The sequence below is a fragment of the Perca flavescens genome, chromosome 13 (genome assembly GCF_004354835.1).
Source record: "Perca flavescens isolate YP-PL-M2 chromosome 13, PFLA_1.0, whole genome shotgun sequence".
NCBI lineage: Eukaryota > Metazoa > Chordata > Actinopteri > Perciformes > Percidae > Perca > Perca flavescens.
In genome coordinates, this window is record NC_041343.1 from 24,400,938 (window position 1) to 24,423,044 (window position 22,107).

Here is a 22,107-nt window from a genome sequence, read left to right on the forward strand (position 1 = left end):
AGCAAAATCCGGAGAAAGTGAAATTCTCAGTAAAGATTGTCCTATTAATACTGATTAGCCTATAACCTATACCTAAAGGAATATGAACTATCAAGTAACACAACACTATACCTCCATCTAGTGGTCACAATTCCAAATGTGTAGGCATACCTATAAACGGAACGTGTTTGTGCTCAGGAAACGTTTTTGTTGGCACATTCATTCCAAACTTCTTTAAAGAATGTGGCAGTTTTATGACGTCTTACGTATAAACAGAGATACAGATAACCAAATTGTAATTAAGTTCTTTTTCGGATATTCAAGGAGACACTCGTCAATTCGGCCCACATATAATCCACCAACAAGCTCTTATCGATTGAACATTCAAGCTTTTCTAATTGGTTAGCGCTACTCCATAGCACCGCACACACGGGGGTGATCCTTCTGACGTCTCTGTTTAATTAAAGTAGGCCTAAGATTTTGAATTGAAATCCATGACTAGCCTACATGCACACATGCCGAATTGAAGAGAGTGTCTCATCGAAGCAGAAAAAGTAGCATATTCGGTCATTTTACAACATACACCTGCCTGCGATGTCCAGCAAAAATGATTTAAATCGCAAAGTTTATGAACGGTGTGTGTTGTCGGGCTGTGAACACAAATATTGGCGAGTAGCCTTATAATGCCTCTGATTGGCTTACCCTGTTTTTCTTACCCTAACCTTAACCATTCCCCACGCTTCACTCCTAAACCTCTACGTCGACACGTCTAGCAGATCTACACAGCATAACCGAGTATTGGTCGGTATGTCTTTAAGATTATAGACAGACAAATGCACATATTTGGTAGGCCTAATAATCCTTTACGTAGCCTAATGCTTCCAAAAAAGGAAGAATAGTCAAAACCATCACTGCTTTCAGTACGCTTTAGCCTAATTAAAAACAGTTCCTAGGCTACTTAACCTAGTGAATTAATTAATTAATTCACTTTTTTTTTTAACTTTAGCCTACTTTAAAAAAACGTTTTAAACCTGAACGCACTGTAGCCTAGATACGTTTTAGACTGTAAAAGAGAATATAGCAGTCTATGGTTTTAACCAATACATTGATTCATGTTTCGACGCGTTGGGAGGATTCTCCTGATGATGGGCGGTGTCTTTAAAAAAAAAGACTGGCGGGGCCAGTTTAGAAACAATCACTTCTCTGCTGTTCACAATTACATGTCCTTCAGGGATCCTACAGCTGAGAGCCTCCTATCTTCTGACTGAACATCTGAAATGGAATTAAATGGTAAAATCGCAGTAGTGACTGGAGCAGCGCTGGGGATAGGAAAAGCAATAACAGAGATACTCCTGAAAAATGGTGCCAAGGTAACGTTTGTTTGTGTTCTATTGTGGATAGACCGGTCACTTCAGTTGCCTACACGGACCGTTTTGCATATTGTCCGTATTATCTTCCAGCTTTTGAACCGTGATGCATTGTTCAGTGAAAGAAAACTCCTTCTTATGGAGTCCTTTTGGTCTGGAATTAAGTCTTTATATGTTTACTTGCTCAAAACATCAATTAATCAAATATTGCCAGAAATGTTTTTACAGATTGTATTGCAACAAAAACTGCATCTATCCATTTAAGATGAGCTTCATGCTGCGAATTTCGGGTGCTTGGTACTTTATATAGACAATACGCCAGTGTACTGTGTTGTCTATATAGAGTACCAGCTGTAATCAACCAGTGGGAATGTGAAACTGCTTTGTGCTCTCAGGTCTTCTTTTTGAGCATTTGGATAGCATTTATTTAAGGTGAGAGGTCCACCATATTCATATCAGTAAGGGTGTAGATATGTATTTAAGGTGTATATGTGAAGATAAGTCTTTAATAGATCCCCAAAGGCTAAATTCAGGTGTTGCAGCAGCCAGAAATAACTACAGATAAATAGAGAAAAGTAAAAAATAGATCATTAGAAGTAAATACAATAAAATAAGAATAGATTTACATGCGCAATTTATTTCAAAATTACAACAGCACCACAAACCACAGCCACCAAAATGATCATAAAGTTGAATCAAGACACAGCAGTTTGAACAAAAAATACAGTTTAACTAGGGCTGTATTTTTATATATATATATATACACACACACACACACACACACACACACACACACACACACACACACACACACACACACACACACATCTGTTGAGTATTTTATCGATTTAATCGATTAGTTGTTTTGTTTTTAAAAAGTCAGAAAATGTTGTTTTTTGAAAGAGTCAATCAGTGTTTTCCAAAGCCCAACACAACGTCCTCAAATTTCTTGTTTTTTCCACAACTAAAATGTATTTAGTTTACTGTCATAGAAGAGTGAAGAAACTAGAAAAATATTCACATTTAGGAAGCTGGAATCAGAGAATTCTTACTTCATTTCATAAAAATGACGCAAACCGATTAATCAATTATCAAAATAGTTGGCGATTAATTTAAAAGTTTACAACTAATCAGTTCATCTTTGCAGCTCTAATTTTAACCTTCATGTAGGTAGGATTTATTCCCAGACTGCATTAGTTTTAGCTAGGTGTGCCAAATAAACCTGAGTGTATATGTGATTCACCTTTACAGGTAGCCCTCCTGGATGTGAATGAAACGGCAGGGAAGAGTTTGAAGGAAGCTCTGGACAAACAGTATGGACAGGAGAGGACTTTGTTCCTGAACTGTAATGTTGAATCAGAGGAGCAGATCAAAGGTAACCGAGACAGACAGACGCAGGCAGGCAGACAGACAGACAGGCAGACAGACAGGCAGACAGACAGACAGGCAGGCAGACAGACAGACAGACAGACAGACAGACAGACAGACAGACAGACAGACAGAGGACTTTGTTCCTGAACTGTAATGTTGAATCAGAGGACTAGATTAAAGGTAACCGAGACAGACACAGACAAACAAACCCAGACAGACAGACACTTAAACACAGTATGAAAGTGGGGGAGGTATTGAAGAGAGGAAAACAGCTGCGGTTTGATATATATATTTAAATAAACATGTCTAGAAACACATGAAACTAATAAATCCCACCAGGACCTTGTTTGTCAGATAACAGCTCACAAACTCAGGGACATTTTGTCTTCAATTAAACCAGATGGAATTTAATCCCAGATTAGTTTGAGTCATGCAGTTGCATTAAATATTGTTAGGAGTGTGAGGAAATACATTCCTAAGACTTTATATGGTCACGTCAACTATAGGGAAAAGAAAAACCTGCTGGCTGTAACGTACTAATAATGAAGGTGAGGTTGTTAGGTTCAGGGTGTGTTGTTTTGTACGCTCGGATTCAGAAGGCTCAGTTCTACTTTGTGTGGGGAAGAAAAAAAATACAATTTATAAGCATTTACTCGGGACAATATTGCGAAAATCGCACAAAATTGCAACCCATTTTATTTGTTAGAATAATTACATTATCAAGAATAGACAGAAACACTGAAGTGTCTCTCAATGTTCATTTTTACTTGCGTACATAACAAGGAGGCAGTTTACAGTACTACAGCATAGTACAGAAAATGTTCATCGAATAGCTGTCTTCAACAGCGTTTTGTAATACAACGTGGAATGTGATACTAAGTCTATAGTCCTAATAAAGAGTCAATGTTGTCTTCCTTATTTCAGTCAGGGAGCGCCTGTTCTCTCCTCAGCATCACACTGTGCTCAGATCACACTGGCTCCATGTTATCTTGTTTAGAGTACTCTGTATAATATGGTATTTCCCATGGAAACAGTTTAATAATTATAATAAGACAAAAGTATGTACAGTATATCATAATTTTTCTGTACAGTATGTAGAGAACAGTAAATAGAGATTATAGAGTAATTTTGTTGTACATTTATTTGGTTTCAAACTAGCAAGCATACGACAAAAAACTGGAACTTGATAAAATATGGCGTCAGTTATAGCAAAAGATATTGACTATTAGTCCCAAATAACTTGAAATGAATAAAATGAAAATGAATTGGTCTACATTAAAAAAAAGTTATTATAGTTAATATTCATAATTTCGTGCAACTAATGATTATTTTTCGTTATCAATAAGCTTAGCAATCATTTTCTCTATTAAATATTTGGTCAATAAAATGTCTCATTCTGTCCAACAAACAAATCTCTGGCAATCGACTAATCGATAATCGGCTAATTGATGCAGCTCTACAGTGAAGGATTCTACATAGTAGGCCAAATAAGGGAAGGAGCTCAACCTGGTCATGAAATAAAAAAGTTAATAACTGTTTCTTTTTCTGCTCTCAAGCTGCCTTTCAGAAAACTGCAGAACACTTCGGAGGAATGGACATCCTGTGCAACAACGCTGGCATCTTGAATGAGACCACATGGGAGAAAACCGTCTCCATAAACCTCGTAAGAAGAAGAGAAACTGCATCTGGTTGCGATTATGCCCGTTACTTTGTACTACGTTGCACCACTCCCACACAGGGAAATGACACCACAACACAATAATTCCTGTGTTACATGAAGCAACACCGCCAACAGAAACATTTACATGTTTTGTTTTCTTTTTTCAGCAGTTCAGTTCAATTTTATTTATACTAGTGCAGTGAAAATGTGCCTGTTTAGGAACGGGCCGATTGCTTGGCCTGTGGTATTGCAGAAAGCTGTTCCTGCAATTTATAGATAGATAGCACGTTTAAAAACAAACATAGTTGACCAACGTACAACAATACACAATAACCAACAGTAGGAAAAAAAAAGGACAATGTGTCAAAACTCAACTTGAATTGAAAGCCAAAGAATAATAGTGTGTCCTAAGCAAGGACTTTAGTGTTTCAACGGTCCGAGATGTTCTTTATATGAATAGGTAAACTATTCCAGAGGTTTGGAGCAGCCACTGCAAAGGCTCGGTCACCTTTTATTTTTTCACCTGGATCTGGACACATCGAGGAGCATCTGGTTGGAAGACCTCCGTGCTTTGACAGGTGTGTGGAGGTGTAAAAGCTCCGATAAATAAGAAGCCGACAATCCATTTAAAATCTTAAAAACAAGCAATACAAATATAAAATCAATCCTGAAACAGACAGGAAGCCACTGGAGCGTGGCCAAAACCGGTGTGATGTGGTCACGCTTTTTAGTCCCGGTCAAAAGTCGAGCTGCTGTGTTCTGGACTAACTGTAACCGACGATAGGGATGACTAAATGATAATATACACAAACAATACACAACACACATTACAAAATAACCAACCGTAGTGTGTCCTAAGCAAGGACTTGAATGTTTCAACGGTCCAAGATGTTCTTTATATGAATAGGTAAACTATTCCAGAGGTTTGGAGCAGCCACTGCAAAGGTTCGGTCACCTTTTATTTTTTTAACCTGGATCTGGGCACATCGAGGAGCATCTGGTTGCAAGACCTCCGTGCTTTGACAGGTGTGTATTCTGTGTTGTAGATGGGGGTTATCAGGGGGACTTACCTGGCGCTGGAGCACATGAGCAAGTTGAGTGGAGGTCGGGGAGGGGTCATCGTCAACACTGCATCCATGGCAGGTAAAGCCCACAATGTACTGCTTAATGTGTGTGTTTGTCCAGCAAAAGAAAGCAGCATTCTTTGCACTTCTGAAAAAATAGTACAGAGAGTTGATAGTTTCTTTACTATGGGACTATTCATTTATTAGTTTATGCTCTTGTTTGTAGAACAATAAAACCAGCAACTCTTTTCATTGACACACTGTGCAGACACATGAAATTCACAGTACTTTATATCCAGGGGCATAAATCCTCAGAATTTGCACTAAAAAGTCAGATGGAAAACAGATCTGCACACAACAGAAACATATACTTCTTTACTTACATAACATACATGTGCATGGTGCAAATACACATTATTTGGTTTGCAAAAAATGTAAGCCTGTTGGTATATAGAGGAGATACATTCAATACAGTTAAACGTAATGCACGTTCATAAAGCATTCCTAATGTATTGCTCATAATTACTGTGTTTGCCTTTGAGCAATATCTTGGCCCAGGGCTCAACATTGTTGCATGAGAGACAATGTAGAATAGTGTGCATTCCTCAGGTTATTTAGCCATGAAGCCAAGTATTGACTTGATATAACCCACATCCTGCAGGTCTCGGGCCTCTACCAAGCTGTCCTGTCTATACAGCCACTAAGCACGGACTGATCGGCTTCACTCGAGCCATGGCGGTAAGACTGGTTTTTCCAAAAGAAATTCCAGGGAGATTGAGAAAACGTGTAGCTACAAGACGTCAATTACTTTGTTTTTTACAGACAAAGTGTTGGGCACACATAGGTGTGGGAATCATTGCGATTGATACTTTATATACTTTATATGCTTTTATGTCCTGACATGTTTTGGGACAAAAGCTATAGGTAACTTATGCTACTTCTTATGAGAAGCTGAATCATTATGCATCTGGTTTGGTATATTAAAGGTTGAGCGAGGCAGCCTTTTGCTTTAGTGCCTCTGACATTTGAAGATTAATTGTGTGTGTGTGTGTGTGTGTGTGTGTGTCTTATAGGCTGCCTCTACCGCATCCGGTTACGGTGTGCGGTTCAACGCCCTTTGCCCAGGTTTTGTCCAAACTGACCTTTTCACAGCGATCCCATCCAAACTGGGACAATTCTCCCACCTGGCTGATGCAACTCAACAATTAGCAGAAAAGTTTGGGATATTAACGTGAGTCTTTACACGCTCCATTAAATCCATTAAACAGTTTGTTCTGCAGATGGTTAACCTGAGGTGCGGCAACTTACACTTCCACTCAGTATAAAACTAATTCCATAATTTTTAGACCCCTCGATGCCATGATATTATACACGTTAAAGTTCATTATTGTGACCATGTGTGATAGTGTATTACATATTCATTGAAGTCACTGTACATTTTGATTTCAGTGTGTCAGAGGTAGCGGAGTCCCTCCTGGAGCTGGTGACAGATGAGACAAAGAATGGGGAGGCCTTCCTGATATTCTCTCAAGGAAAGCAATACGTTACTTTTCCTTCCTTCTCTTCATAGCTCTCTGCAATTACAAACCACAACCAACCTCATACAGTAATGGGTCTTGTAATCAAAACTGCAATGTTTCTCGGTGCTTCAATGTGCAAAATAAAAACTATATGCCTGAAGTGCCTTTATGTACAGCAGATAATGAATATGCAGCTAAAATATCTTAATGAATAGTCAATAAAATATACTGTACATGGGAGGTCTAAAAGCTGTAAGCTTCTCTTTCATTCAATTTGCTAATAGTATATCCATTTTATTCTAGGATCCAAGGTTGCCTTAAAATGCATTGAAAACAATATTCATACATGTTGATAACAGTGAAACCGTTTAAATAATGCTGACTTATAATAATTGATTTTGCTAACTACAATACATGTGCACAAGTGTGTCCTTAAAGTGCTAATATTATGCTCATCTTCAGGTTCATAATCGTATTTAGAGTTTGTACCAGAATGGGTTTACATGGTTTAATTTAAAAAAAAAAAACATATTTGTTGTACTGCACATTTCTGCAGCGCCTCTTTTCACCCTGTGCGTTGAGCTCTCTGTTTTAGCTACAGAGTGAGACATCTCACTTCTGTTAGCTAGCTAGTAGCTAGGCGAGCATTATAACGTGTGTTACAAAGTGACGCACGTTTGTCTCTGAAGTAAAGGCTGGACTACAATAGAGCTGTTTGGAGCAGTTTGATCACAGTGTTTTCTGTTGGAGATGGTAAGTCCCTTTGGAGTGGACTTTGGGCTTTTTCACTTTGTAAAAAAAAAAAAAGATATATAACACAATAAAGGTAAGGGAAAAAGCCAAAAAGAATAATATGAGCACTTTAAACATTTCAATGTTCAACGGACCACAAGATCAACACATACCTGAGTTAAATTTGGGTTAATAATTTGGGCTGATTTAAAATCCTGAATGTAATTTTATGTATTGACCGTTGGGAGTCACTATTTAAAGGTGCTTTAAGCGATGTTTTTTTTATGCTACATTTTTTGTCACATACAGCAAACATCTCCTCACTCTCCGCTAGCTGCCTGTCCCCTGAACACACTGTAAAAAAACGCGGTCTCTGAAGACAGCCCAGGCTCCACAAACGGCAACAAAAACAAACTGCAGCAACCTGCACCACGAAACATAACAAACAGTCTTCCAACCAATAACCGACAAGAAGGATTTGGGGGTGGGGGTTGGGGGGTTAGTGCGCGGAAGGGAGGGGGAGGGGATGGGATGATGACGAGGGAGGGGAGCTAGCCTCGTTTTATTTGAACATACTTCAAACGTCAACAAGAAGTAGCGTAATCCAACATCGCTTAGAGCACATTTAACTGATAAATGTGTCCATTGTAAAGGCTCTGTTCATCCAAATGACCCCACAACTTCTTTTTTTTTCCACTTAGCGCTATGTGTAATTCCTGCTCCTTTTCAATTCATGATGTCATGTAATTCTAGTTTGTCGATAATAAATGCATTATTGCCCAATGCTGTGGTTTGTTGAAATGTTTCTTTCTACAGTACAGTGCATAACAAATCAGTGAACATACTATACATTGTTGTCTTTTAGGTTTTAAGTGCATAGAACAGTGCTTACATTAACAGATGCTTCAAAACTCGTGAATGAGACACCAAATAATTTCTTTAGGAAGGTTTTGGCTGCAGGGAGGGGTCTGGAGCTGTCCATGCTTACAAACAAACACCTTAAACCACCTTCAACACTTGTTATACCAGCAAGCATGGCTGGTATCTTTTGTTGTTGCTCTCAAAAGTTAAAGTCAAGTGGTCAGTGGTGGAAGATATATTAAAATCGCTTACCTCAGTAAAAGTATTTTGTACCACATTGTAAAAATCATTACAAAGAAAAGTCCTGCATTCAAAATGTTAACGTAAAAGTATAAAAGTATTGGCAACAAAATGTAATTATGTATTTGTAACAGTCTTATTGGATAATATGTTTTTGATGCATTAATACGTAAGCTGTACTTTAATGTTGTAGCTGGTCGAGGTGGTGCTAATTTTAAATACTTCCTACTCCTGGGCAGTTCAATCTCCAATAATGCATCATAAACTGGTCACATATGAAAGTAACTAGTAACTATAGTTGTTAAAAAGTAGAGTAAAAAATACACAAATGAAATGTAAGTATAAAATGGCATAGCATAAAATAGAAACACATAAGTACAAGTACCTCAAAAAGAAAGGTGATCTAAGCAACTTGGAGCGTGGCACGGTCTGAGTATTTCACAATCTGCTCAGTTACTGAGATTTACACACACAACCATTTCTAGGGTTTACAAAGAATGGTCTGACAAAGGAAAAACATCCAGTATGCTGCAGTCCTGGGGGGCGAAAATGCCTTGTTGATGCCAAAGGTCAGAGGAGAATGGGCAGAGTGATTCAAGCTGATAGAAGATCAACTTTGACTCAAATAACCACACGTTACAACCGAGGTATGCAGCAAGGCATTTGTGAAGCCACATCACGCACAACCTTGAGGCGGATGGGCTACGCCAGCAGAAGAACCACTCATCTCCACTAAAAATAGGAAAATGAGGCTACAATTTGCACGAGCTCACCAAAATTGTACAGTTGAAGACTGGAAAAATGTTGCCTGGTCCGATGAGTCTCAATTTTTGTTAAGACATTCAGATGGTAGAGTCAGAATTTGGCGTAAACAGAATGAGAACATGGATCTGTCATGCTTTGTTACCAATGGGCAGGCTGCTGGTGGTGGTGTAATGGTGTGGGGAATGTTTTCTTGGCACACTTTAGGCCCCTTAGTTCCAATTGGGCATTGTTTAAATGCCACAGCCTACCTGAGCATTGTTTCTGACCATGTCCATCCCTTTATGACCACCATGTACCCATCCTCTGATGGCTACTTCCAGCAGGATAATGCACCATGTCACAAAGCTTGAATCATTTCAAATTGGTTTCTTGAACATGACAATGAGTTCACTGTACTAAAATGGCCCCCACAGTCACCAGATCTCGGCCCAATAGAACATCTCTGGGATGTGGTGGAACAGGAGCTTCGTGCCCTGAATGTGCATCCCACAAATCTCAATCAACTGCAAGATGCTATCCTATCAATATGGGCCAACCTTTCTAAAGAATGCTTCCAGCACCGTGTTGAATCAATGCCACATTGTTTCGGTTCTACAGGTTCTGGTCACCTGGACTGCCTCACCCTGACTGGTACAAGTGTGGAGAGGTACAAAGAAAAAATGACAGGGTTCAGTCAGAGGGCTTGGTTCTGTATGATGACATTGAGCTTCTAGGTTAATACAGGAAATGTCGTGTATTTCTTTACGTTGAATTTCACCATGAAGGCCTCTCCATTCTTCCTCTCATTTGTCACCAGCTCGAGGAGGCACTCAGCTACCTCAGACACACTGAAACAAAAAGGTACAGTTGAAGAGGCATGTAAAAAAACAAACACCATACATAGGTATGATAATGTACTTTAACATTGTACATATCATTATTTATTGTCTAATGAAGAATAGCAAACTCATCAATTCTATCCAACACTTTCAGATTGTGACTGTAATAAAGACTGCGCCCTGTAGGGGGCGCTGTAGACTGTATTAAAGACTAACTTAAAATAATTTACTTTTATTTACTGTCTGAAATATGTATATGTTATATAGACCTACACATGTAATAATTGTTGTGAATTTATATATATGCTATATATATATATATTAGAAGTCCGAGCTGCAGATATTTTTTGCAGTGTGGGGCTCAGCTGTAGGCTACTCTTTCAGCTTTGATGAAGTGAAAGTCCGATGTTCAGAAAAAGGAAGTAGCCGACCCGCTGCCAAAAGGAAGTCAGGCGCCGACCGCAATCTAAAGATCATCTGCACCACATGTTTACCGTGACACACAGATCTGAAGTAATCAGTCTGGAGAAGGGGTTAATGATTGGCCACTCAGACAGTTCCCACATGTATTCCTAAAATGTGGTAGCTACGTATTCTGTCATTACAAAATAGTTCATTCCTGCCTGGGAAATATTAAGAGGAAATGAAAATATTAAAAAGAAAAGAAAACTAGGCTACTAATGAAAAAAGGCTGTAGCCTGTATAGGCTAAACATTCAAAACCTTACAACAAAATATTCATGACTTTAAAGGTCTTGCTTGATATAATATATTAATGCATATTGGCCTTAGGGTTAGCCTAGTTATAAATATCCTATACCCAACATTGCGTAACATTTGATTCTGCGCCGCTCCAGTTTCAAAATGCAGTTCACCTGGGGCACGTTCAGTCTCAAAACGGTGTGCACCGCTTTGCTGCAGTTTCCTGGTTCTCTTACGTAGCCTAATAGGCTACATCCATGGGTTGAACATGTTTCCTCGGATTGGTGTGAAAGGACGTGCAAATTACATATTGCATATTACATTTAAATCATAATTTAGGCTCAGTTAGTCATAGCCTCTTAATATAACATCATAATTTAGAGTTAACTTGTAACAATAACGAGACTCTCATTAGCCTATATTTGTATAGCCTAAGGCTAACTTAATATTTCAGCTCTTAATCATTTGGATTTAGTATAATAATTCATTAGGTTATTTTTGGGGGCATTTTAGGCATTTATATTTTTTATAGGACAGCTAAAGACATGAAATGGGAGAGAGAAGAGGAATGACGTGCAGCAAAGGGCCGCAGGTTGGAGTCGAACCCGCTGCCGCTGCGTCACGGAGTAAACCTCTTACATATGGGCACAAGAATAGGCCTAATAATATAACGTTTGCTTGCTGACTAGGCCTACATAGAAGTCATTTTGCTGTCTGCGAAGTCAAAGCCACAGGCCACCGCTACACTGTTGCTAGATGGTTGTGTTAAGAAATATGTAAAAGACGTGTTCGTTCTGATTTCTGGAGGAAGGAGGAGAAGCTGGGGTCGAATTGAAAGTTAAGCAAAAGGTTTAATGAAACTGCATGAAAACGACAAGACAAAACAGCAGCCATGCGACATGACAAACAAATGTTACACTGCAGCTGACAGCGGACTGATCTCATGCTTCTCCTTGCGGAGTTACAGAAGAACAGTCCTGAATCATTCTCCGGATTACACATTTATTCCCTTCCCTCAGGATAAGGACACACCTCTGAATTTAGGTTTACTACAGGTCACAGACTAAGGTTGATTATCATGGTAGTGCTGATTATACTCAAGTTTACAGAGTTTGCATTTCCTTTGTTCTAACCCAGACTTGGCACCAGGAGGTTGGAGACTCAAAGAGACGTTTCTCTTTATATGTTAATAGTTGGTTTTAACCTAATCTATCTGCAAAAAACAGAGAGAGAAATAGCCAGCTGTTTTTGCCTTAGTAGGCTAGTCATTCTAGATTCCATTCCTATTTTCATAACCTGACTGCAGCATACAATTTATTATTTAAAACATAAAACATAAGCATGGTTTTAACTTTTTACAACCTAACAGTTGCTAAGGTAGTTAAGATTCCTCCTGGGAAAGTGACAAAAGTCTCACATATTAGGCCTAGTTAGTAGCCTACCTGATTTACATAAATATTACCTGGTTTGAAAATGTCTTTAAACTTTTCTTTTAAAGTTCTTAGAAAAGTCTTTCTTTTCCTTTTCCTTTGCATCATTTCTCATTTTTCTTCTTTCTAAAGTGACAGTGGAAGATTTTTTACAGTGTGCAGTGTGCAGCTGTGGTGACTCACAGTGTTTCAGCAGATGTATGTTTAAATGTGTGAGTGTGACGACAGTTTGTCAGTGTGTTCATGATGAAGCTCGTTCTGCTCCTCGCTCTCCTCACAGGTAACTTATATTCACTTGACATTATTGCTGACTTCATTTGAAATTTATCAAACAAGTAAACAAAAAAGTTAAAACTCCTTCTGTCGAGGTTTTCAACTTGACTATACATCTTTAACTTCAGTCTGTAGATGTGTTTTGTCTTCATGTGCATTTGTCATATATTTATTATTATCTTCACTCTTTTTTGTTTATCTATTAATGAGAATAATGTTTTTTTTTGTCCTCCAAACCATTTTGTTCTTGCCATTTTTGTACTGTTTCTTTTGACAGAGACTCATTATTAATATCAGTTATACTCACTTAATGTATTTGGGAAAGTCATTTGTCAAAGTCAGTAAGAGTGTCAGATTCAGCTTTTCAATAAACAAACCAAAGCTGGAGCAGCTCAACACCATAAGATACCAGCTACTCTATCTGATAAAGGGCACAAACCCAACATGTTCTGGGTTGCACTTTTATATCTGTCAGAACAGTTCAGTCTTTATTGTCTCGCATTGGAAATTTGACTCTTAGCTCAGCAAAAACATAAAGCAGAAATGTAACTTAGAGTGTATAACAATCAAACAGATAAAAGCAGATAAGAACAGGTTGAGATATTTCCAATAAACAAGCCAAATTTAGATTTTCAGCTTCAACACAAAGTGTGACCTTAAATCTACAGTGCCTGTTTGTGTCTCCACAGTCAGTGAATGTGACGGCAGCACAGTTGTTGGTCGAACAGGTGAAAACGTCACTCTGGCCTGTAAATATGACATAAAATACTACAAAGCATTGCCAGTTTGTTGGGGTCGAGGAGAAATACCACTCTCAGGCTGTGGCAACCAGATCATCTCCACAGACGGACATAAAGAAAAAAACAGAGTTTCCAGCAGGTATAAGTTACTGGGACGACTGGGTGATGGAGATGTTTCTCTGACGATACTGAACGTCACAGAGACGGATGCTGGACCATATGGGTGCAGAGTGGACATACCCGGATGGTTCAATGATGACAAACATCGCTTCATTTTGAGTGTTGAGAGAGGTGAGAAATGATTTAAAATATGCTAACGTTTGTGCAGGAGGGCATATACAAACAATGTCGCAGCCGTGAACTGTTGGGTGGGAGGAGAGGTGGTGCCAATTTATTCATGTTTGGTTTCATCTGTTACAATCAGCTGATCACAGAACAAATACAGTTTTATTCTGATTATGGCGTTAATGCCAACAAGATTAAGATCACTCTAACTCACATGGGTCAAACTCAAGGCCTGCGGGCCAAATCCGGCCCCTTGCAGATTTAGATCAGGCCCATATATAAATTTGGGTTCACAATAAATTTTGGTCTGCCTAGTTGTGCGTCAAACCGAAAACACAGGAAAGTGTTTTTTATAATGCAATCACGTGTCATTCAAAGCAGAATTTGGCAGATTTGCTGACTCTGAAACTCAGAAATTTCCCCAGAAGCAGCAGAGAGTTTTCATATTCAGGCTGAGAAACAGGTTGTTGTTAAAAAAAATCATTGTTTTGCTGGATTTGCTAAATTCTATGATGGCTAAGAAACTCTTTTGATGACTTTTGTAGGGCTTCATGTCAACAAAAATGCGACAAAAAGTGTACAAAAATGTCGAAAAAAGCAACAAATCTACAAAAAGGTGACAAATGTCTGAGAAAGTCACAAAAAAGTCTGAACAAAAACAAATAAACTTTACATGTCAGGCCCTTAGTGAAAATTAGTTTGACACCCCTGCTCTAACTGTGATAAGAAAGAAACTATTTTGATAGTTTATTCTACAGTTTTTATGTAGCTCTTTTAATATTAATATTGATAATAATATTAATATTGTCTCTGTTTCATATTGGTATGACTAAAGTAGGACACACTTAGCAGGTGTATTGGTGTATTGCTGAGGACCTAAGGAAGTGCAGTGTGGAGTGCGAGCCCTTGAGATCTACTGAACATATGTATTAGTAGTGCGTTATGTACACATGTGTAAGTTTAAACGGCATGCTGGGTTCAGCTCGCTACAGTCCATTCAAGAACAGATGAAGAAAGAGAGACCAGAGATGTTACACTGTAGCAAACTATTTTATGCATCAGTGATGTAACTTGCACAATAAATGGTTTTGTTCCCGGAAATAACCTGGTCCCAAATAGTGAGCTGTTAGCAAATGGCGTGTATACTTTAGCATTGCTTGGGGACGCAGTTATGTCATGGCAGGTGTATTGCTGAGAACCCAACAAAGCGCAGTGTCAAGTGTGAAGTTTGTTTGGATGATCAGACACGTTTTCAACATGCACTGCATTAGTTAAAAAAAAACTAGGAAAACTCTGAAAGTATCAGAAAAGATAGTAGTTAGTATTGAAGGTTGCAGCTAAGTGGGGTTTTCCATCAGAATATAAAGAGTCATAGCTGGACAGGACCAGAGAGAAGAGTCTCAGAGCTCCAGGAATCCAAAAATGCATTAAATCAACTTCTCCAATTTCCTCTGTAGCCAACAGCTGTCATTAGCATATTATGATAACTGATGTCACACAGTGATCTTTATTGGTGTTGCACATGTTAATGTCACACTGGTTTCCGTTTCAGCTCCACAGACGACCACATCAACAACATTAAACGAGACGTCTACAGAGCAGACAGCAGCCAGTTATACAACAGGTACAGCACAAACCCAAAGAGAGCCAACGGTGGTCAAGCAGGAGGATTTATTATCCTTTTATTATTATTTATGTGTTGTCAGTGGAGATCAATCTGTTCATCATGACATCATGCTGCTGACTGCACTAAAAACATCTACTTTCATTTCCTCGTCCTGCAGGTCAGATGAGCTTGACAGAGCTTCTCCTAACTTCCTCCCCCAGCAGCATGAAGGCCGAGGTGAGAGAGAGAGTGAGAGAGACTTCCCATGTGAAAATGTTAATGTTCTTAATTTCAGAAGAAATTCAGACTAACGGCTAAAGGTGAAAACAGAAAACACAATCTGCAGTTGAAATCAAGTTACTTTTAACATCTGGATTGCTCATGTTAGGTTGGAGACCTAATTTACATGTCCGGCCACAAACTAAAGAAAATGACTCGACTGCTAGTTTTTTGGTTGATTTGGTTTATCAAAGAAGTGAACAAAGTAAGCACAGCAGAAACAGCTAAGCAGATTCAAATGAACTGCCAGTTGTCTTCCCCGGAAGTGATTGTTATTGTTGGCGCAACGTCAAGGTGATTCAGTCTAAAGCAAGGGGGTAAGCTTCGCTTCAGAACGCGAACCTCCGATGGCGCCATTTTGTTGCTACAAAGCGATCACCTCTTGTTAGCATTACACTGACCGGCATTTTTTTTTTACGTCACTTGACTGCGAATAACTTTACATCTGAAGCATTTAAAGACTCTATTTGTCCGTTGTTTATTTATAAAGAAACATGACAATGTATAAAAGGCTCCATTACCTTGTGCCTCACGTTATGGCTCCGTAGCAGACGTTTTTGTAAAAATAAGCTAACGATTGTGTCATAACCAAGTGACTTACTGTCGCACAGTAGAGGAATTACCGTTTAGTACAGGAGAAGCTCGCAGGCAGTTTGGACTTACATTAGCTGTTTAGGTTTAATTACTAATGTTAACTAGCATGTTAGTTAGCAATAATTAGCCTGTGCTTATGTTATCTCCTTACATATACCTACGCTCTCCGTCTCTGTAAGATTGGAAATGATTGAGATTTCTCTTGTCACAGCTACCAGAAGACTTACAACTTTCAGACACGTGGCTCACGTCACATTTACGTTGTCTCTGTCAGTTGGAGGCTGCGCAGTAACGCTCAGTGCTCACCGGAAAAGTGCTTCTAATAGCCTTCACTGGTCTCCGTCCAGAGCAATGGGGTCTTTTGGTCCATTATATATATGTCAATGGTCTAAAGCCTCTTTCCGACCAAGTAGTTACAGGAACGTAGTTATAGGAACGGTCCACTTCTAAACAGTTCTACTAACTACTCTCCCCCAAAACCATTTTTTCCATTTGCATTCGCACTGGCCAAGTGGCCATAGGAACTGGTAGGAGGGGTAAGGGAGTGACGCAAGCACGGCAACGGTCTTTATAGCATCGTCACTAGACTTTAGTGTAGCGCCACATACAACAACAAACCAGCATGGAGGAGGCCATCGGAATATTCCTGTTGTGCCTTGCCGGGAACCTCATAAGGGAAAAGGCAAAAAGACCCTGCCCTGAATTAGGAGCTGAAAGAGTTACAGGAACTGCAGTCAGAGGAACTTAATAATCCCCAAATTGGACCAGTTGGAACACGAGAAAAACAGGGTTCTAGGAACTGCAAAAATCCCTCTGGTCGGAAAGGGACTAATATGACTTGACTCTACTCCATGGCAGCAGCAGGCATTACGACCCGTGCTACCCGCCAAACTAACTGACACAACGTGATTTCTCAGAAACAATGTTTAAATAATTTAAAACTGGTGGTCAAAATATAAACATTATGACATTCTCTGGGAGTGTCTCAAGTTTGTTGTGAAAAATAAATGAATTGGGAAAAACACTCTTTCACACTTTGCAACATTTAACATTTATGTTAACTAGCTTTTACTTTCTTAACAGCTCAATGGCTCATTCCAAATATTGAATATGGTGAAGGGACAGGTAGCTTGGACTTGCAACGGTTATAGCTAACAAAAGGAAGGGGGGAAAAAACACCTTGTATCAACCTTTGTAAGAAAAACAGGAAGATGTTTTCCAGACAGCACTGTCTTACTGTTGTTATATTTTCCCTTTAAGATTGTTTTTGATGTAAAGTGTTTTACAGGAGAGCAGCGGTGGGAACGTGGTTCTGCTGTGTGTTCTGGCTGGGTTGGTAACCTTGGTTACAGCAGGCGTAGCATTCTTCATTATCGGTAAGTACAAAAATCAGTGTTCTCACGGTCATCCTCCCACTCACGACAACAAAGAGGGAAGTTTAACATCCACCGCGTGTGTTAGGCTGACCAAACATGTTGCTTCAGTCCAGAGAGCAACCAGTGGTCACGATGGAAGAGTTCATGATTTAAGAGACAAATCCGGTGCAGAATGAACCTAGGGGTTAATAACACGTGTGTACCAAGTCGACCGTTCTCTGGGATATGTTTTCATGCTAATTGAATGTGACCAGTTTTATCGCAAACCACTAATTAGCTTATAATGCTAGTCGTCGGGGCAAGGGTAAAGGCGCCCGCCTGTTTACGTGAACGGTATTGTCTTTATAAACGATCTTTTTAATAAACTGTCTGTACACTTACAAAGTTCTCAATGCTTCGCTTTACATGTAGGTAGGCTACCCTCATTATGTTAGCGGTTTGCGATACAACTGGTCACATTCGATTAGAATGAAAACATGTCCCAAAGAACAGTCGATTCGGTACACGTGTTATTAACCACTAGGTTCATTTTGCGCCGGATTAGTCCTTTAACAACAGCTGATATTTCGAGGGTTCCGGTGTAGCCGGCAGATATCCGGGCCAAGCCTCTTCTGTGCCCTGGTCAATGTACAGACCAGTTTAATGAAGTGTTTTTGGTCAAGACAACATTTTGGCTAATCAGATATCTGCATGTGAATAATGATAAATAAATACAAAAGCTTATAAAAACCAAAGTTGCCGTCAAACGATATCTGGTGCGTTCAGAGATGCATTTCGGCCAATGCCTTCCACCTCTTTCACTCTCTATAGGGACTGTTTACCAGCATGCAACCAAAGCCCGCTCAAACGTGATTGGTCAATACTACTCAGACTCGAAACAGAAACTAGATTGCTTCCGATACCAAAATCATGTCCTGTTGCCTACAGATTCTGATCAATTTGACGGAACTAACTACAGACTCTTCACTGTCCCACCGTTATTATCAGAGGCTGTGTTTTCAGCTTTGTCTGTTTGTTTTTCTAACTACTGGCCTGATTTTCAGGAAACTTGGTGGAAGGGTGCAGCATTGGCCTGGGAAAAAGACATTATATTTTGGAGCAGAATCACAGGGGCACTTTTGTTAACATTGCGAGATATAGGGCGTTTTCACTCATGAAAGTCCGAACCAAAGTCCGGACCAAGGTTCATGTTTTTGTTACATTGTATACATGTGACCCGGTAAGTTGTGGTTTCACACTGCAGTTTTGCAAGCGCACTAAAGAGCTATAGGTGACAAACCTACGTCCTGCCGTCATCACATACGTGAGCTACGTCTCCAGATACTTCTAACTGATTGGTTTGTTGAAGGGCTTCCTCGTCCTCTCATATCCTCTCTCTGTGTCGGAGTTTTTCCAACTGCCTGCTGCTCTCCCCCTACTGCCGCGGCCCTTTTTGTTTTGTTGTGATGTTGAGAAGCAAGACACGGAAACTTTCTTTCTGGAGCATTTATTCAGAGACAAACTGAAACCTACGCTGTACATTTACCACTTAACATATAAACTGCTGATGTATTCTCTGCTCTGATAGCCGACAGCTGTCTTCTCTGAACGCATTCACCGTCACTCTCTCTCACTAAGCACCTTAAAGGAGCTTCCCCGGTCTTGTAACACAAGGAGAGCCTGCCAGAGCTTCTTGTATTTGGTCCAAAAGTCCGAACCATCCAAAAAATGCTTTCACACTATAAACGAACCGGACCATGGTTCAGTTTGGTCCGGACCGAGACCACCTCTTTTTATCCGACCAAAATGTGGTGTTTTGATCCGGACCGTTGTTATTATGAGATGTTAAGTTATAATTAGCATTCTAATGCCAGTCTCTTAATATCCTAGATTTACATCAATCATGATCCTTTAAATCTTTTACTAAAAAAGAACATTCAAAGTGTGGATTTCTTGGTGTCTGGAATCAGAGATGAAATGTAATTTGATCTTAGTTATTCCAGTACATTTGTATTTACTGAGAAGTCAAGTGAACTGATCTCCTCATTAATGTTATTTCTGATGTTTTTTTGTTTTTTTTTGTCTCTGCAGCAAGCAGAACGAGGCGACTCAACGAAATGTAAGTTTTGTATGTGACTGATTCAGATTGGGAAACTTCTTCTTTTCTTGTTTTGGTGACTGACCTTTTCCGAATAAATTCACGTCTGGCAGCTTTGTGAAGCAGAGACCATCATTAAAATTTAGCAGTTTGCAGTTAAAAAAAAACTGTCGGAACAAACTGCAGCTCTCTGATGACAAATCATGACTCAGCCGAGCCTTCATAATTTGGCAGTTTGACCACAGGGGCATCTCTTGTGATATCTTACCCCGCAAACATCTGTGCGTCATTACTGGTTATCATAATCTTCATCCTGGCATCATGTTCACACGTCTCTGTGATGCTGTGGTGTGTTCAAACCGAAACTCAGCGATGTAAGAAAACCACCCAAGAACACCATCGCGTGAGATTATTGCCCAACAGAAGGAGAACCATGCAGAGTCAGAACAGAAACATCTGTACTCTTACTGTCATCGTGCAGAGCGTCCTGAATTTAGACTTAATGTTTTCTTGTGTCAGACAGAAATGTGATAATAAAATGTGATTCCTAAACCTCATTGTGTTGTAAACAAGCTACAGAATTGCCTGGCCTGTCCTGGACTTATGTTTTTTACATCCTGTACAAACCATATCCATGTTCTTATTTCACTCAAGAATGGGACCTAAATCTGACCTCAGCCTAAACCCCTCAAGTGTTTTAATACATGATTAAAACCTGAATGTTCCTGAAAAGTCTGATATGTTAAGTCTAGACGTTCTTTAGTCTGCAGCAGGTTTTCTTTTACTAGAATCCGGGACTTTGAAACCGACATTAAAGCAGAGAAGAAACCTCTGTGGTTTCCTTTTTGACAGATTTTTGCCATTGTCACAGCGTAAACGCGACCAAAGGATGAAATGAATCTTAAATAACTGGGTCAGCCTTGTGGCTGGGTTAGCTCAGTTGCTAGAGCAGGCGCACATATATAGAGGTTTACTCCTCTATATATATGTACACGGCCACGGGTTCAACTCTGACCTGCGGCCCTTTGCTGCATGTCATTCCCCTTCTCTCTCCCCTTTCATGTCTTTATCTGTCCTGTGGAATTAAAGGCCTAAAATGGCCCAGAAAAAATAATAATAAAATAACTGGGTTAACCTAAACCACAATGAAGTTGTAACATCATTTAAGAAACACACAACAAAGCCGGAAACATGTCAAATAAAAACTTTATAACAGAGATAAAAGGATCAAATTCAAGAATTTATATGTATAAGCAACTTCATAGAAGGTTCCTGGAAAGGACAATGTCATTTAGTACTAGTCACTGTGTAAGGAAACACCATCAGGTCAGCAAAATATGTAGAAATGTACATTTATTTATATTAACCGTAGTTTAAATGAAAAGCTCTATGAAGAAAGGAAAGCCACAAGGGCTTATAAGTTTGTACTATGTGTACATATTATCCTAATGATCCCAGGCTACAATAAGTGCCACATTATAGAGTAGCTTTCCAGGAACCATTCTAGAAAATCATTATGAAATTGTAGGGAAATTGTGTTTCTAAAGAAACTAATGAATAAAAAAAGATGAATAAAAATGTATTAATTCTGTCTTTCAGGCCTCAGCAGCAGCAGCAGTTCAACAGTTCGGTCCTGTTCAACTCGACTTCGTCTACTCTGCACCTCCACAGTCAAGGTTCGGCGGTGGAAAACATCTACCAGATAGATGGAGGGGGTGATGGAGGTGAGTACGAGTACTGCCCCTGAGCCCTGAAGCTCCGCCCAATGACCTGCTGACCCGGGAGACAGAACGTCGACAAGTTCTGGACAAAACACATGTAGCCTGCATATCACCTCAATTTAGGAGGCATTCAAAGCTCCTGCTGTCCCCCAGACCAGGGGGAACTGTCCTGGTTGAATCATGAGAACAAACAGTCAGACACTGAACTGAAAATGTTCTGCTTCATTCACAAAAATCTCCAAGAAAAAACAGACTGTGTCCAACTTTAGCAAAAAACCAACTACAAGTCCCAGAGAATATTACTGGAGAACTCCGATGTTACAGAAGCTGGATGGATGGCCTCTGAGACTCATGGGAACTGCAGTATTTTGTGACTTTTAACAAATTGAGGGAGAAAAAAAAAACAGATTACATAACTCTGTAAGGTAGAATTGATTGATCCCAGAGAATCTTGTTGTTTTGTGTTCATAGAGAATCCTTCAAATTAACTCTTTTCCTTCCATGTTACTGCTCTCTTTCATTTTGTTACAACTTTACAACTCCTCCATCCTTTACAGAAATAATGTAAAAGTCCTTTGTGTATTTAATTTAATAAAAATCAGATTTTTGAATAATCTAAGTCTGATGGTCATTATGCAGATGTCTGTT

The 22,107-nt window shown here is 39.4% G+C and overlaps 2 protein-coding genes across 4 annotated transcripts; both read left to right on the plus strand.

Moving 5' to 3' along the window:
• The first annotated feature begins 680 nt into the window (after window positions 1–680).
• Window positions 681–7,528, plus strand: zgc:56585 (15-hydroxyprostaglandin dehydrogenase [NAD(+)]). 2 transcript variants are annotated; one of them, XM_028595775.1, is made up of 8 exons: window positions 681–784; window positions 1,211–1,349; window positions 2,598–2,721; window positions 4,274–4,380; window positions 5,424–5,520; window positions 6,103–6,179; window positions 6,515–6,672; window positions 6,891–7,528. In XM_028595775.1, exons 2-8 carry the CDS (start codon window positions 1,257–1,259, stop codon window positions 7,009–7,011), a joined length of 777 nt encoding a protein of 258 aa, XP_028451576.1. In that variant the 5' UTR covers window positions 681–784; window positions 1,211–1,256; the 3' UTR covers window positions 7,012–7,528. The 2 variants fall into 2 exon arrangements, with proteins under 2 accessions (XP_028451576.1, XP_028451577.1); XM_028595776.1 differs by having other exon boundaries at window positions 689–780.
• Window positions 7,529–12,696: 5,168 nt separating this feature from the next.
• On the plus strand, window positions 12,697–22,070 carry LOC114566484 (T-cell immunoglobulin and mucin domain-containing protein 4). 2 transcript variants are annotated; one of them, XM_028594990.1, is made up of 7 exons: window positions 12,697–12,788; window positions 13,471–13,812; window positions 15,359–15,430; window positions 15,591–15,649; window positions 17,564–17,661; window positions 19,732–19,759; window positions 21,338–22,070. In XM_028594990.1, exons 1-7 carry the CDS (start codon window positions 12,752–12,754, stop codon window positions 21,455–21,457), a joined length of 756 nt encoding a protein of 251 aa, XP_028450791.1. In that variant the 5' UTR covers window positions 12,697–12,751; the 3' UTR covers window positions 21,458–22,070. The 2 variants fall into 2 exon arrangements, with proteins under 2 accessions (XP_028450791.1, XP_028450790.1); XM_028594989.1 differs by having other exon boundaries at window positions 17,574–17,661.
• The last annotated feature ends 37 nt before the right edge of the window (window positions 22,071–22,107 follow it).